The 17,103-nt window shown below is 27.4% G+C and overlaps 2 protein-coding genes across 2 annotated transcripts; both read right to left on the bottom strand.

Annotated features, from left to right (window-relative positions):
- Window positions 1–1,685: 1,685 nt before the first annotated feature.
- LOC107164718 (polyadenylate-binding protein-like) lies at window positions 1,686–8,030 on the bottom strand. Its single transcript, XM_089228211.1, has 9 exons — window positions 7,610–8,030; window positions 4,750–4,943; window positions 4,242–4,520; window positions 4,058–4,174; window positions 3,791–3,985; window positions 3,438–3,653; window positions 3,190–3,346; window positions 2,625–3,022; window positions 1,686–2,545 (listed from the first exon to the last, which is right to left on the bottom strand). The coding sequence occupies exons 1-9, from the start codon at window positions 7,773–7,775 to the stop codon at window positions 2,375–2,377; spliced, it is 1,893 nt and encodes a 630-aa protein (XP_089084337.1). The 5' UTR covers window positions 7,776–8,030; the 3' UTR covers window positions 1,686–2,374.
- A 2,528-nt stretch (window positions 8,031–10,558) lies between these two features.
- LOC107164737 (elongator complex protein 3) lies at window positions 10,559–16,056 on the bottom strand. Its single transcript, XM_015512671.2, has 10 exons — window positions 14,948–16,056; window positions 14,413–14,660; window positions 14,117–14,320; window positions 12,680–12,834; window positions 12,321–12,609; window positions 12,033–12,250; window positions 11,811–11,943; window positions 11,498–11,622; window positions 11,244–11,425; window positions 10,559–10,733 (listed from the first exon to the last, which is right to left on the bottom strand). Exons 1-10 carry the CDS (start codon window positions 14,961–14,963, stop codon window positions 10,660–10,662), a joined length of 1,644 nt encoding a protein of 547 aa, XP_015368157.2. The 5' UTR covers window positions 14,964–16,056; the 3' UTR covers window positions 10,559–10,659.
- Window positions 16,057–17,103: the final 1,047 nt, after the last annotated feature.

Raw genomic sequence — 17,103 nt, 5'->3', positions numbered from 1 at the left:
TCACCAATAGATACTATATATGTTTAAGGTTAAAATAATTTTGTAGAGATTGTGTACTTTTTACTTATATTATATTTAGAACAATATAAAACTTTGTAGGAGGGTATTAGGGGCTTAGCCCCCAAAAAGTGTGTCTAACCGGGAAACTGATTGCAACCCTAACAATTTAACCCAATTTACGCCACTGCGAAGGAATATGTTGTTTTCCAAAGATAATATAGGCGATAGCTAGTAATAATTATGTAATTATAATAATATAATAACTTTTAAATTAAAACCGTATGGCTATTATATTAAAAAATAAATTGTATTTTATTATATCACACAGACTACTGCTTACACAGTTTTACCTATCTGAATATCCATATCTACTTCCAATGCTGTGGGTAAAAATAAAATAATATCGGTTTTTTTTGTCTATCCACTTACACTATAGTGCCTTTTAAACAGTAAGCTTAATGATTTTATATTTGTATTAACAAATTTCCCAAACAAAGCTACGGCTAACATATTATAAAGAATGATAAAAACATTTCTATATATTAGTGTTGTTTTCGATTTAAAACAAAATAAAAAAAAATTTTTAGTTAACAGTATGAATCCAATACACGGTCTAGAAATTCAACTTCAAACATTCATTAAAATCAACAAGTTAATCTGATTTTCAGGAAAAATTTTAAGATGTAACATAAGACCTTGTATTAATTTTTCAAAACTTTAGATATATTTTTATGGATTTCTAACTTTAATTTAAAAATTCTAATTTTAGGCGTACATAAAAAACTATTGTTAATTAACTTTTTTTTGTCAATTTAACTTAAAAAGACTTTATTCAATTTTCAACAATAATTAATAAAAACTAATACAAATTTCTTATGCTTTTAAATAGTTAATAACACAATTTTAGAAATTGTATGGAGCATTGAAAATTCTAGTTGATATATTAGTGTCTTGTAGAAAATTAGGTCATTAAAATAATAAAAGATTTTTGTTATATATGTTGGAGATAGATACTTGGTAAATATGAAATTCGTTAGTATGTTTTTTTTTATAAAATATTTCTAACTTATGTAAAATCAAGTTTTTTTTTGATCCAGTTAACAGATTTTGATCGTTTGATCATAGCCAATGATACCTACTCAAACCATTCTTTTACACTAGGTAGTATAGTGTAATTAATTATAGATAAGGTAACCATGTTTGGTGACACTTATTTTTTTAATTATAGAGAATAAGTTTGTTGTTGATTTAGAATTATTATATGCTTAAGATTTTAATAAATTGTATATTGTATAAAAACAAATCTTGAATACAGAAATACACAAAGTAATGGGCTCAATAGTTAAGTGCAGCAATGGCACACAAAAATATATTATATTATATTCATATATATATTATATATATTATATATATGAAATAAATATATTTTTATTAAGACGCACTAGAAAAAAAGGTAATTTTTGGCACATAGCATTCAAATAATTTGCCACTCCTGGTATAGTGTTATACTTCCAAGTATAACATACTTATACTAAAGTAATATAGAATATTTTAGTTTTGACAAGACACATTTTAAATTCTTACTATATTTGCAATCACAACTTCTTAGTAGAATCTAAATGAATATTGAATGAAAGATATTTTACAGGATCGATTAAACAAGGAAATAATGACTGAATATACCATTTATAGGTCTGTAAAATTTTATGTATAATTCAATGGTACTTGGAATACAAATTTAAACAACAGAGAATAAATATGCAACAAATAGTCCAAATGTGTAATTTTTTTAGATATTATATTGTAGAACAAAAGATTTATTGTTAACAAAAGTTCTATTGACCAATGAAATGCATTGTTTTGAGTAATGAGAATGAACGGAAAATTAGCAGTAGTAAGCACAACAAATTTATTGTGATGATCTTTAAAGTCCCATTTTTTTAAAAAATTTCATTGGCAAGCACAATAAGTATTATTGTTTTTATAAAAAAAAATTCATTAGTTTTAGAACAAGGCCAATGTAATATAGAGGACAATATTCAAGATATAATTTTATTAATTGTCAATTTTTTAATTTGATAATTTATCAAAAACAAAATTTCCATAAAATGTTGTGACATTACTACTGTAATTGAAACCGCACTATATTTCAGTTTGGTTCAATTATTTGTATTTTTTTTTTTACATTATTTAAGTTTTCCCATTTTTTTGTTGGTTTTTAATTATGTTTTTTATGCGCTCAATTTTTTACTCGTATAAAGTTTTTATTTTCCCACTGTATAAAAAAAAATTATGTTATTAATGAAAAAGAAATTTTTAAACAAATATTTGTATAAAATGTAATAATGAAGAAAAAGTCATGATGGGCGCGCAACTATTCTTTCTTCACTTGGGTCTGTTGTGCTTGGTGGGCTTGAAGAACAGCAACAGCCTCTTCTACTTTGTTTTTCAAAGATTCGTGATGTTCCAACATGTGAAGCAAATCTGAATTGTCGATCTCCAACAACATACCAGTGATCTTACCGGTCAATTCCGGGTACATACGCTACAATATAATATTGAATAATTATTAATTAATAATACATTCTCAAATATATAATTACAAGTATAAATTGAAATTTTACCTGAATAAGAGGGAAAAGTCTCTCTCCCAACATCTGTTTTTGATCTTCTGGCTTAGCGGTGGCCAACATTGTTGCAGTTAGTGGTTCTTGTCCATGTACATGTACAGCTGCTTGTACTGGTGCAGGGGGTTGACCAGGTTGTGCTTGTCCCATACCTTGAGCTTGACCAGGAGGATTACGCATATTAGCAGTATATTTATATCCAGAGCCTGTACCACGTGCTCCAGGAACTCGTACACTTCCAGCAGCAACAGCACCTGGCATTTGTTGTTGGGCTGCACTAATTGGTCTAGCGTTTCTATCAACCATGGCGTTTCTAGCCAATGCAGCTTGTTGACCAGCAGGTACAGGAGCTCGGGCTCCAATGTTTCGATACTGTGTGGCCATATTTGGATAACCTAAAAGATATTTTATAAATCATAAACACAAATGTTAAGAAACATATTATTATTTAGATAGTATGGTTAATTTATGTTGAAAAATCCATGACAATGGTGTATACACAAATAATTATCAAATACTATCCAAATCTAAAAGTAAAGTAAAATAAAATTGCAAAAAATACCTGCAGCAGCAGCTTGTGGTGCTCCAGCCCTAACTTGTGGTTGGGAAGCCCATCTTGGTTGTGGACGAATTTGAGTCATTTGAGTAGGTCCATAGAAACGCTGTGGCTGAGGAATAGTAGGTACAAAGTAACCACTTGAAGCACCAGGTTGATATATCTGTAATTAAAATATGATATTTTAAAATATAATTGAAATTAATTAATTACTAATCTAGAATCCAAGGCAGTAATAACTATAGTCAACTTACTGGGCCAATGGATTGCATTCTCATATTAGTATTGCGTTGTAAATATTGGGAATCTAAATGCGCTTTACGATCTTCTTTACGCTGAGCTAATGCAACATATAATGGTTTTGTACCAACAATGCGACCATTCATATCAGTTACTGCTTTAGTAGCTTCTTCCGGAGAAGAAAAACATACAAATCCAAAGCCTTTACTACGGCCATCATCCATCATCACCTAAAAATTTATTTTACTATAATTTAGTATATGAACAAAATTTGCCATGACGATAGTTTAAATCATGACTTACAGCACTACTTTTAAGAAAATTTAATAGATATCACTGTCATCAAACTTATAATTTAAATATTTACCTTAGCACTTGTAATAGTTCCAAAAACACTAAATTCTTTGCGTAAACGTTCATCATCAATTGTGTCATCCAAGTTTTTGACATACAAATTAACTCCTTGGTATCTATTCATACGTTCAATTTTGTACTGTTCGAACTTACGCTTTAATTCTTGTTGACGTTCAGCTTTCTTTTGAGCACGGCCTACATAATAGGTCTAACATATGTCGTTTTATTAACATAAATATCATAAAATAAGTTTATATTTCCAGAATAATTATACACTAACCTTTCCTTCTGGGCTTTCTTTACCGTGCAATTCAGTTACAGCTTTTTCGGCTTCTTCTGGATCTTCAAAAGCCACAAATCCAAAACCTCTAGAACTTCCATCTTCCCTGAACATGACCTAAAAATATAAAACAAATATATAAATAACTATATTGTATAAATTAATTAAAAGTATGAATTATTACCTTGAAGCTAGTAATCGATCCATATTTTTCAAACATCTCAAATAATTCTTTGTCAGTGACATTTTCATCTATATTCTTAATATAAACATTAGTGTAAAGTTTAGCTTTTTGACCCAATTCTTTTTCACGATCTTTTCTTCCAACAAATCGACCAACAAATACTTTCTTTCCATTGAGCAACATGCCATTAACTTTTTCAATGGATTGAGTGGCAGATTGTTCCATTTCAAAATGAACAAAGCCATAGCCTTTTGATTGACCAGTCTCATCTTGAGCAACCTATAAAAGTTTAAAATAAATACAATTATTTAAAAATAATAAAAATACTTAATTGTGTTGAACTGCTATTATCAAATATTTTATAGGATTTATGTTTTTAATTACAAAACATAAAATACAATTTAACTAATCTAAGGCTAATTGATCAAAAATTACTTTTAAAATGATTTATAAAAACCCTTGATTTAATAATTTTAATGAATTTATACATAAAATGATTATCATTTACCTTACAACTCAATATGTTTCCAAAGGCCGAAAATGTGTCATACATGGCTTTATTATCAATACTTCTATCCAGGTTTTTGATAAACACATTTCCTACACCAGATTTTCTAAGAGAAGGATCTCTTTGAGACCACATAATTCTCATTGGACGTCCTTTAAGAATATCGAAATTCATGGTGTCCAACGCACGTTCAGCTACAATAAAAAAAATGTCACAATATAAATTAAGTAAAAATACTACTGAGCATTGCATATTCAATAATAGGTTCTATAAATGTGTTACATAACACCAAATTATTTACTTAATATTTTTGGTACATTGACTCAGTCTCTGACAATGGAATATTAAGGTTTATGTCTTCAAAGGGAAGGGCTGAAAATGTATTTATAGTGGAGGGTTCAAGAATACTTTGATAGAAAGAAAATGTAGTAAGTTATGTATCATAAGTTTCAATAAATAAAAATATGGTCAAACTAATACAGATTTCAATGACTATTCGAAATTATCTATGCTCAACAATGATCAAGAACTTTTAGATGGCATATCAAACATGTTGCTTACAATCCCAAGTAGGTACGTAAATTTGTTTTCAGCATTATGTTTCAGACATATGATTGTCTGTATGAATTTAATCATCAAATTAATTAATAGTTATGAGTTTATGACCAAGTAAAATATATTGTAAAACATATCAGATTAATATTTACAGCATTATGTTTCAGACATATGCTTGTCTATTTGTAATCATCATTAAAAATTTAACCTTATCTAAGTAAATGTTCAATTATCAGATTATGTTTTCAGCACTATGTTTCAGGTATATGCTTGTCTCTTTGAATTTGATCATCATATAAATAATTACATCAAAGTAAATACATTGTAAAACCTATCAGATTAATATTTACAGCATTGTGTTTCAGACATATGCTTGTCTATTTGTAATCATCATTAAAAATTTAACCTTATCTAAGTAAATGTTAAAATATCAGATTTTGTTTTCAACACTATATTTCAGGTATATGCTTGTCTCTTTGAATTTAATCATCATATAAATAATTACATCAAAGTAAATACATTGTAAAACCTATCAGATTAATATTTACAGCATTGTGTTTCAGACATATGCTTGTCTATTTGTAATCATCATTAAAAATTTAACCTTATCTAAGTAAATGTTCAAATATCAGATTTTGTTTTCAACACTATATTTCAGGTATATGCTTGTCTCTTTGAATTTAATCATCATATAAATAATTACATCCAAGTAAAATATATTCTAAAACCTATCAGATTAATATTCCCAACACTATGTTTCAACTGAAAGTACTTGTTTAGGAAATTATTAAAAAATCATGGCAAATTTATTTAGATATATGCTTAGTTTGTTAAATCTATTATAAATATTAATTAATTAAGTACCTGCTTAAGTATTTTATTTTATGTTAGGTAATTACAATTCAATAACTTAATGAATTGTTTATTTATTAAATATTATCCAATATTAAATATTGTTGCTAATAATTATACCTTAATTTTACCTAACCTATAGGAATTATAATAGTAGAGCAAACATTTAAAACTTTATAATAATTTCTAAGTAATAATACTATTTAGACTGTATAAGATTATTTTATTACTAGCGCTTTTATTAATAAATTAAATAAAACTTGTTTTAATAACCAACCAGTTATCAATTCTTAAATACCTATTCATTGGTATATATTTTGAAAGTAAGTAGGTACCTAACTGAGTACATCCATTAATAAATAAAATATTATAAAAAAGAGTGCAATACCTATTAGGTTAATTAATAAAATAAATTAAATGATTTTTTTTATTATGTTCTCGAAAATAATCAAGAGTACCATATCATATCATATTTTTACGTATTTTTATGATATGAGGATGTTAACCAGCATACCTACCTACTTATTAAAAAAAATGGAAATGGAATTCATGTTAAGATAAAAAGTATTGCTATTGCATCAATGGCATAATATTCAATGTATGATAAGTATATAATACACTTTAACACACTAATAGGTACACATTTTCCATTGCAACAAATCAAATTTTTATCTGCAACAGCTACCAACGGAATTTGACTGAGACTTGAGACATTAATCAATAATTAAATTGATAAGACTAAGGGTTCTGGGTTCCTAAAAACGATGATCTAACTTATTGATCGGAAAGAGGACAGACAGTTAACGGTGTATGGCGGAATCGATTATCATTTATTAATAGGTATAATAGGTGATGTCAATAAAATATATATTATAATGTAAAGAACAAAAAAAAGGTATTCTCGATAATTTTTTTTTTATCACGCTACACCTGTAATAAAAAAAAAAAAAAAAAATGAACCATTAAAAACTCGAACGCGTACAACCCGAAGTGTTAGTTGTACATCAACAGACAGTGCCAAAAGGCATAAGCACGTGATAACTCATAAGACGGGTTTGCCGTTCCGGCGGAAACCATCCAGTCATCAATGCCGATGTTCGTTGGTAGTCACCAAGTGAACAAACGATGGCTATCAGGTGAGGGTGGGGGGAGGGATAAAAAACATGACAAACGCATGGCCACGTACAACACGAACGTACCCATTTTGACCCAACAGAATTACGTGCATCAGACCCCTTCACTAACGCTCAGCTCGTAAATGTTTAACCAGTTGAAAATCGAGAAAAAAACCATTTCACAGGTTTTGCTAACGATAAAAAAACCCACACGTGGCATTAGTAAGGGGCGGTTTTGATGGAAGGGGGGAAATTCGGAGGAAACAAAATTCGGTCTAGAGAAATCGGTCGCGTATGGTTAGCGGCCACGTTTGACGTATACACAAAAAAAAGCTCACCGTCCGCCATGTTTTGAAAGTTGACATAGGCGTATCCCAGTGATCTTCTGGTGATCATGTCACGACACACGCGGATGGACAGGACAGCACCGACCGTGCTGAATTTCTCAAACAGCATAGCTTCGGTCACGTCCGAATGCAGGTCTCCAACGTACAGCGAAGCCATTTCGTTGTTTTGGTTGCTGCGTCAAATTAAGCTTCGATGAAGTGAAAATAATAACTACGGCAAAATGTGCGCGATATACTTTTTCTTTCGGATTTTGCACGTAGACAAAATTATAATAATTTTTTTTATGTTTTATGTAATTTTTCCTTTTTTTTTTAGTTAATTTAGTTTATTTTATAATTTTTTTGGGGTTTTTTAATTTATTTGAATTAAAAAACTACACTATTCCTCATGGGTTGTGTTTCGTAGACGCGTACGACACAACCTCATGTATTGAAAAGAAAAATTGGAGAAAAAAACGAACGCACTGAGCTAACTCTACGAGATGACGCTTAGGTTTCCCGTTGACGACCCCCTCCAAACAGACGGACGAAGTTATGCGCATGCGTGCTGGTTCAGCGACCATCTGACGTAACTTCGACCAAGGTTACATTTGTCAGGCTTGCCTCCCTAACGACAAAAAATATTCGAAATCCAAATTAATTCCCACCAAAACTATGTTAAAATTTTTCATTTGTTGACTGTCATTATGAAAAATTAAATTTGTTATAAATTTATAATTGTTGTTACTTGTCATGCCATCGCAATGGAAATAATTGAAGATGTAAGCATAAACTGTATTTCAATCTGTTAAAATCTGATGAAAAATAATTCTTTATCCATCCGTTTCATCTATAAAATACTATGAGTTTGAAATACCATTACATTTATTATAAGCCAATTATTATTAGAAAAATCGATAATAACATTAAATTTTTTTGTATTACAATGATTATTACATAGAATTTCAATTATCGTAATGATGGATATTTTTTAAACTTTTAGTACTTAATATATTAAATATGTTAAAGCATTAGATATTAAGTTGTTGTCTATAAACTCCAAAATCCAAATAGCTAGATTTTTAACCTATTTTAAAACAAACTCTGAATAATCATGTTAACCTTATTTAAAGTTTATTTTATCAGAAGTAGTGTATGAAGGTAATAATGATAATAGAGTATTGCACTCAAAACAACCTAATATTCGAAATTTTATAAAATAAACGTGTGATTAATATTATTCGTTCCACAATTAGGTAAGTATTAAACTTGAAATATTACAGTTGCCCTAAACAAATAAATTAATACAAATCCAAGGAAAGACACCGTTATTAAACTAATGAATTTTCGTTAAGTTATTTTTTTTAAATTTTTACAGTAATTAAATACAAATACATTTAAAAGTATACATAAAAAGTAATCTAGCATTTCAGGTACTTCACAAAATATCAAATTTAATTCCAGCTTTGTTTTTATAATTTATTTAGTCTTAGGCATTCTTTGTTAGCGCTTGACTATAATTTCCGTAATCATTTAACCCATATCTCATATCTAATTTAAAGACACAATTTTTCAGAAATTATTAAGACGATTAGAGCATTTTGAAATATTTGAATTTAAATGAATTATTAGGTAGTTATAATGTCTACTTCAAAATTCAAGATTGTGTTACAAAATAAGTGATAAGTTTAATTTTACAAGTAAACAACAAACAATTTAATATTGAACAAAAAGGATTAAAAAAATAACGCTTTACTTATATTTTGTCAATAAATGAAGAAAATAACAATTCCCAATCACTTAAATACTTAATAGTATTAATTATCTCACAAAAATAAGAAAATACTATTTCTCAACAGTCAACCACTAGTTTCTTATATCAAGCTCCTTATTTGTTTGTAGGTAACTGGAACAGCACTCAAAATACACAAATACCTACATATTATATACTAAACAATGGTCAGTGTTTAACATCTCTACAATATAGATAGGTACGTAAAATGTACGTTTAATAAGTTTATTAAAATTATAAAAGTATAAATATTTGTATTTTATATTCATTTTATCTAAATAATGATTAGGTTAAATATTTATATTTTAGTTTTACATATTTTTTTAATGTTTGTTGGAAAAAGTACTAAGGTATACTGAAATGTGTTTTGTGACCCAATATACATTGTTTTTATATACATTTTAATTTAGCATGTTTTCATTGTTGAATCCAGGTATACTTCAGGGAGGGGGGCGTTCGCCCTGAAATTTATTTCGCCCCCCCCCCCCCCCGTGACAAATACAACTTTCTGACTTTCAACAAAATGTACTTATTTATTAAATGCACAATACTAATTTAAATATAAATAATTAGGTAATGGGTTTCTAATTTATTTTGTAATTTTTTCAATACTTATAATTTCTGAATTGCAATAAATAATAATAATAGGTAATACAATTTATAATGTGTGACAACCTTAGATTGATTTAAAAATTAAAAAAGTTTTATATAAATTTGAAATGTCTAAATTATAAATTGTAATAAGAATAACTACCTATTAATAGATATAATTCATAATACTAAAATGACGTATCACCATCCACCAATGAAAAAAAAGTGCCCCCCCCCCAGAAAAATTGTCTGCATTCAACACTGCATGTTTTGTATTTCTTTTTACATAATATAATGAATCATATTATATAATATATAATTATCTGTTCTAATAGCAATAATATATTTCATACATTTATTTATTTTAACATCGCTTACAATAACAATGAAAGATATTATACTTAACAATTAATTTGTACCTATAGATCAACAATAAACACTACCAACTCCAAGTTCCACTTGGAAGTGTCCACCATGTCTTTCTTTAAGGTACAAAATTTTAGTCGAGTTTATTTTATACAAAATAATGATTATGTAATAAAATAATATTGAATGTAATTAATTAATAACACTAATGATTTGTGAAATAACTTTGTTTTTATTCAAGAAAAATAGTTATATAATATTTCATTTATTTTTTATTTTTACCTTGTTAAGATATCTTCTATTACAACAACAATTATAATTGTTTTGACATATAAGGTCCATCTAAGTGGTAACCAAGTTTTTTATAATAGTTTCTAGTACCAACACCTAAAAAAAAGAAATATAATAATTAGTGGGCATTCGCATACAATTTTTATATAAAAGTATGAGTGTAAAAAAGACAATCGTATATTATTTTGAAGTTATCAATATGAGGAGCAAGGCATGTGATGAAGATGGGGGATGAAGCAGAGTGTTGTAAAAAGGTTCATTCAAGTGCAGCTTGGAATTGGTGACACAAAAAAATGACAATCAAGAAAACAGCATAATGCGTGAAGTGGAGAGAACATGTTAGCTATTTTGTATGATAAGAGGATGCCCTCGAGATATAAGGTAGTTTTTTTTATAAAGCAATTGCACGACCAGTCATGTTGTATGGGTTGAAATATTAGGCAGTGGAGTCTACTGTAAACTAACATAAATTACGCCATTTAATGATTTAAATATGGAAGTTTCTGATATACTGATACAGTGATACATCATAACACAAATAATAAGTTATATTTATGGTATAAATTTTAATTCATGAAATAATTAAAATTTGAAATATACACAAACCTGAAATAACAGCTATTTTGGTAGACTTGTGTTCCTCTAAAGATATTCTTTCAGCTTCTTCCATTAATAGCATACCAAATCCTTGATGCTGAAATTTGGTTGGATCTCTCGCTCGAACAGGAACTACACTACCATATACATGTAGTTCTCGTATAATTGAAACTCTTCCTTTTAATTCAGGTCTATAAATATAGTAAGCAAAATATTAATTTATAAAGTTCTAAAAACAAAATAAAATAAAAATATATTTTTACCTAAATGAATCTGTACATTTGCGCAATCTTAATAAACCAATCAAAATGTCTTGTTCGGGATCTTCATACGATAAAAATGTTTCCCATCCATTATTTGCAACATAATCTCTACGTATCAATTCAATCTAAAATAAAATTAAAAATAAAATACTAAGCAAGTACTTTTAAGTATTAACTATGTAGAATGAAGAATGCTTTAAAACAATAAAAAAAATTTCTATCAGTCTATAAATATTACATTTTTAATTTACATTATTTTTAATTTGCTAAGCACGATTATAATTTTTATGTAATAATTTATATTATGATATACTTCAAATGGGCGAATTTTATTATGTATTTCTTGAATTCCGACTTCTCTAGTTCGAACATCCCGACATTGTAAGTTAAGATCTTTCATTCTTGCTAAAGCCAGTTCTCGTAAATTCCCGTGTTCAACTCCAGATCTATGAAAAAAAAAATGTAATATGAGACAAATAATTAAAGAATCTAATAAGTAATTTTAAACAGATATTATATATTATATTATACATACGTAACTAATGGCATTGGAATATCTCTTTGAACTCTATACACACGTGTCCACGGAGGAATAAGACTTAATATATGAGCAATTAAATCTACTAATTCAGATGGTGAATAACTACGGTATCGTCCGCTACGCCACAGCTCATATAAACCAGTACCTCTCATTACAAGAGTAGGGTAAATTTTTAAACCATCAACACGAAAAGCTGGATTTTCAAAAAATTCCTGAACATTAATAAATAAAGTCAAACAATTATATAATATATTTTAACCTATTTATATAGTTAAATTATACCTTAAACTGTTGAAAGTCTCTTTCTAGATCTACATTAGGTAAATCAGGCATCATATGTGATACAATTTTAAAACCACAGTCTTTAGCAAGATTAAATGTTTCACAAACTGCTTTAACTGTATGCCCTCTGTTAGTGTCTCGTGCAACATCTTCAAACACAGATTGCACACCAATCTCTAATCGTGTACATCCATAATTTAACATGTCGGTTAAATGTCTATTCAAACAATAATCTGGTCGAGTTTCAATTGTAATCCCAATACATTTTACATTACTTCTTTCCGAGTATCTAAGTAAAAACAATAAATTAACATCAAACATTTTTCCAAAATAAAAATGTATTATAGTTTAACACATACTTGACAGCTTCTCGAACATTGGAACTGGTATGACCAGACAAAGCATCATGCAAATTCCTGATGAAATAATCTCGGTAGTCTTCAGGTAAACTCATGAAAGTACCTCCCATCACAATGAACTCAACTTTATCAACATTATGACCTAATTGTTTTAGCTATAAACAAACAATAAACATAATTTATAGTTATTAAAATTAAATATAAAACTTAAAATATGTACAGTTTAAAATTAACAATAAAAAACATTGTTTATATAGTTAAATACTTATTTGTTATCACCCCACCACCAGGTTAACCATTCATTGTACAATGATATTATTTGTATATGTATCGTTTAAACTTTCAAGTAACAATAAATAATAATAATAATGATAATAATAAACTGTTTATTAGTAGCATAGTTAATAATTTTATTAATATCTCATGTAAAATAATAAGATAGTTTTATAAAAATCATTCAATGTCACACATTTTATTTGTTTAAATGATTTGTTGTAAAAATTAAATCCTCAAATTTACTCACTGTACACATAGTGTAGATTTTAAATATTCAATAAACATTATTATTATTAAAAAAAAAAAAAGAAATTTAATGACAACATTACATTTTGAGGAAAATAACTCATTAAAATACATTTTTAATAATATTTTATAATAAACTAACGTTTGTAAGATAGGTATCCACTACCCACTTTCAATTATACAAGACTACAATATATTTACAAATAGATATACTGTCATGATTAAAACATAATGAAACAATATTTCAAATATTATAAATACTATTTAGGTACCTATTTTCCATACATTGATTATATTCTAGACTAACCTAAATGTACAATATCAAAAAAAAAACAGAGAAATATCAGTATTTTAAATTTTAGATTAGATAAAATATTGATGATGTTAAGTTGCCAAGTGACAGGGCGAAAAATTATGGGAGGGATATAACAAACTACTACTCTTATTGAAACATTTTTTTTAGTAGTGTTTGTTTAAAATTTTTATTTCACAAAAGTAAAATAAAAATAGACATAGATTACTTTGCTAATAATGTTGATGCATAAATATTGAGTATTGAACAAATAAGTAGTTTTTTAGACAATAAGACGATACATTTTTAGAGTAACCTTTTTTCATTTCATTGTACTTATGTAATCTTCTGTCATCAATGAAAAATAAACTTGTTTAATAATTAATACTTTTAATAGTTCTGCATCAACATTATTAGAAAATTATTATCTCTGAAATAAAAAAATTAAATACTAATAGTCCTGAGTGTAATAAATTGTAATAAATGAAGTGTTATATTCATTTCAAGCTTTTAACAATATTTTTTTTTTTAAAACATAAAAATTACCTAGAATAATAATTTACATATGTAACAAAATGTATAATACACACTATGATTAAATTAATGTCACAACACCTAGGTACCTGTTCAACTCTATGGCGGGTTTGTACATATGGATTGTAATGTGCTCGAATAGCTCTCATTGAAGTAGGTTCATATCCAGTATATGACTGTGTAGAATATTCAAAATCTGAATCTGGACCACCAGGACAATACACACATATATTTCCAGTCATATTTATGTGAGGACAACGATGTGGTTTACACATGACTGCAACAATTGCTACCTACATGATTGTAAATTAATGTATATGAGCATAAAAATGAAGTTTTTATTTAAATATAAGTAGGTGATTAGTAATTAAATTTCCATACTCACTCCACTAGCTGTTCTAACAGGCTTTGCTTTCAACTTTGGATACAATAATTTTTTTGCGTCATTGGGAACAGCTGAAATGATATCAACAAGCCGGGGAGATGATTTCAGTCCATATTTTGATGATATTTGAGACTTCAACTTATTCAAATTTACATCTCTGTTTTCCTTTTGTGCAATTAACAATTTTTGAATGATTTCAGCAACTGTAGAAACCATCCGTTCCTCATGGCTTAATTTGGATATGTGTTCTACAAAACAATTTTAAAAATAAAATAAAATAGAACATTCATAAAAATATATAAAATTTTTAATTTATACTATACTTTTGTGTTATTAAGAATTGGAAACTTTAATTTATTCAACTTAAACAAGTTATTATATATTTTAAATTAATATGAAGCCAATTTAATAAAATTAGTCAAATAACCAATAAAAAAACAAATTCTTTTGATACAATATTGTTGGTAGTATGAAAGTAAGCTTAACATTATGTGCCTAAGTACCTATATCTAAGTATTTAAGTTTATTTACTCACCGTCTACTTCAGACATGTTTAAATTGTAGTAATTGGCAACTTGTCAATAACAATTTACAATACATTCATTCAAATAATATTGTTGAAAATTGATTTGCTTATCCAAAGTACAAACTTATTTTTGTCTTATCCTCTTAATAATAATATTTATAGAGGTGTACTTGGTTTTGGATCTTGATGTAGTGATGCTTATGCAATCAAACAGTAGTGCAGGCAGTAGCCACTAATTAGTAAGTGTTAAATCGTAAGTTCGTAGTCAAATATTCTATATAAATACTAAGGTAATAACTATTATGATTCCATAACAGTACGCAGAACTCGTACTTTGAAAGTTTGAAATAATTACTACTGTCTACTGCATACTACAAATGAAAGGTTTCAATTTTTCAAAGAATAGATACTACCACGTGAATCGAGATAAATTGATAACAAAAAAGTTGATTTGATTATAAGGTTTATACCATGAAACAACGACCAAGTATTATTATTATCAAAGAACATGTTCTATGTTGTTAGTTTATTACCAAAAAAAAAAAACTTTAGAGAAAAAAGAAAATCCCGAGAATCGAAAACACGTAGTAATTAATAACACAGAATAATATTTCACGAATAAATTTTTTTTTTTAATAATTTCATTTATTCTGTCCTCGAATCAAGATGTCGTTCGGCAATTCGGCATCCTGTAGGTGTAACAATATCTCAGTTTGTGATTCTGTAGTGGTAAGTACCCGCGAAAATTCAAAATTATTTTAACAACCGTATATTATTATAAATCATTTTATAACATCAAAACTGACAGCACACGACTATCGAAACTATGGTGAACTAAAACGTCTAAAACCATTTGTGTCGCAGGTACGAGTGTAAGACGGAGACAACACCCGCGAGTGCGACGTCCTCATCTTAACATTCAATTATTTCAAAGTAAGAATAATTTAATCAAATTGTTTATTCAAGTGCATTTTTAATGCCTAGTAGTAGTGACGTAATTTTAGCAAAACATCAGGGGTTGCAAACATTACTCGGGATGCATAAACCAGTGGAGGCTTAGGCCCTAACATTATAAGAACAAACAATATTGTTATATTATTAAAATACATTAAAATTCTATATAGTTCTTTATATAATTATATAGATAAATGTTATAAAAAACTATCCATTTTTAATTTTTATAGTTTATAATTTTATATATATACCCTCAAACATTACTTTTATTCAATTTTTAAAGTAACATCATTTTTAATAATTATATAATATACCTAATAATTAATTATAATTGCAGCAGTTTCATCATTGTTCTCTATTTTAATGTATTTAAAATTTTAAAAAAATGATTTATACATTTACCAATTGGATATTACATATTACTGTTTTTTTCTCACTTTTGGGTACTTAATAAAATAATAACTAATACATTCATAACTCAAATTATAACATAACTCAGGGGTATTAATTAATTAATAAGTTATATCAAAAAATATAATAATTAATACAGTGTTAAGAATAACAATAGAGTTTTAAACATTGTTTAGCTTTAAACGACATTGTATTGTAGATGAGTCAAATTGTTCCATGACTTCATCGTTAATTTAACGATCTTTCTCGTTATATTTGTAAAACTCCTAATCATTTGTCATGCAAAACATATTAAATACTGTTAAACGACAATAATAACATTAACAACAAGAAAGTTCTAATCTAAAAATAAATTCACTTTTTTTGTAAATTGTAATTATTTACATTATTTTCAATTATTTTTCATTGTTGGTGTATTGATAATATTTAATATCAATTTTCAACAACATTTTTTTTTATTTCATAATTAATAAACTAAATAATTACTTACCTATTTAAGATTCTGAACGAAGTGATGAATGTATTGATTTTACAATGTGTGTTTTTTTTTTTTTTGTTTTTTTTTTTTTGTGTCTGTGTACAGCATAACTAGTCGAAATAATGCTTCGATTTCAAACTTTGGGGGTGGTTTCCGATGTAAAATTGAAGATCCTTGGTGCATTATAAAGGTCAAAAGTAAACATTTTCCAATAGTTTTCAAAAAAAATCGAGAAAAACAAAACAAAAAAAAGGCGGGTAAGTCGTGTATGTCGCTCTGCTGTACAGTAGGTTACAAGTGGGTTACTGTAATGGATGGAATT

This window comes from Diuraphis noxia, unplaced genomic scaffold (assembly GCF_037042655.1).
Source record: "Diuraphis noxia isolate RWA-SAM2 unplaced genomic scaffold, SU_Dnox_SAM2 contig0005, whole genome shotgun sequence".
Classification (NCBI taxonomy): Eukaryota; Metazoa; Arthropoda; class Insecta; order Hemiptera; family Aphididae; genus Diuraphis; species Diuraphis noxia.
This window is presented reverse-complemented; position numbering and strand designations above follow the sequence as displayed.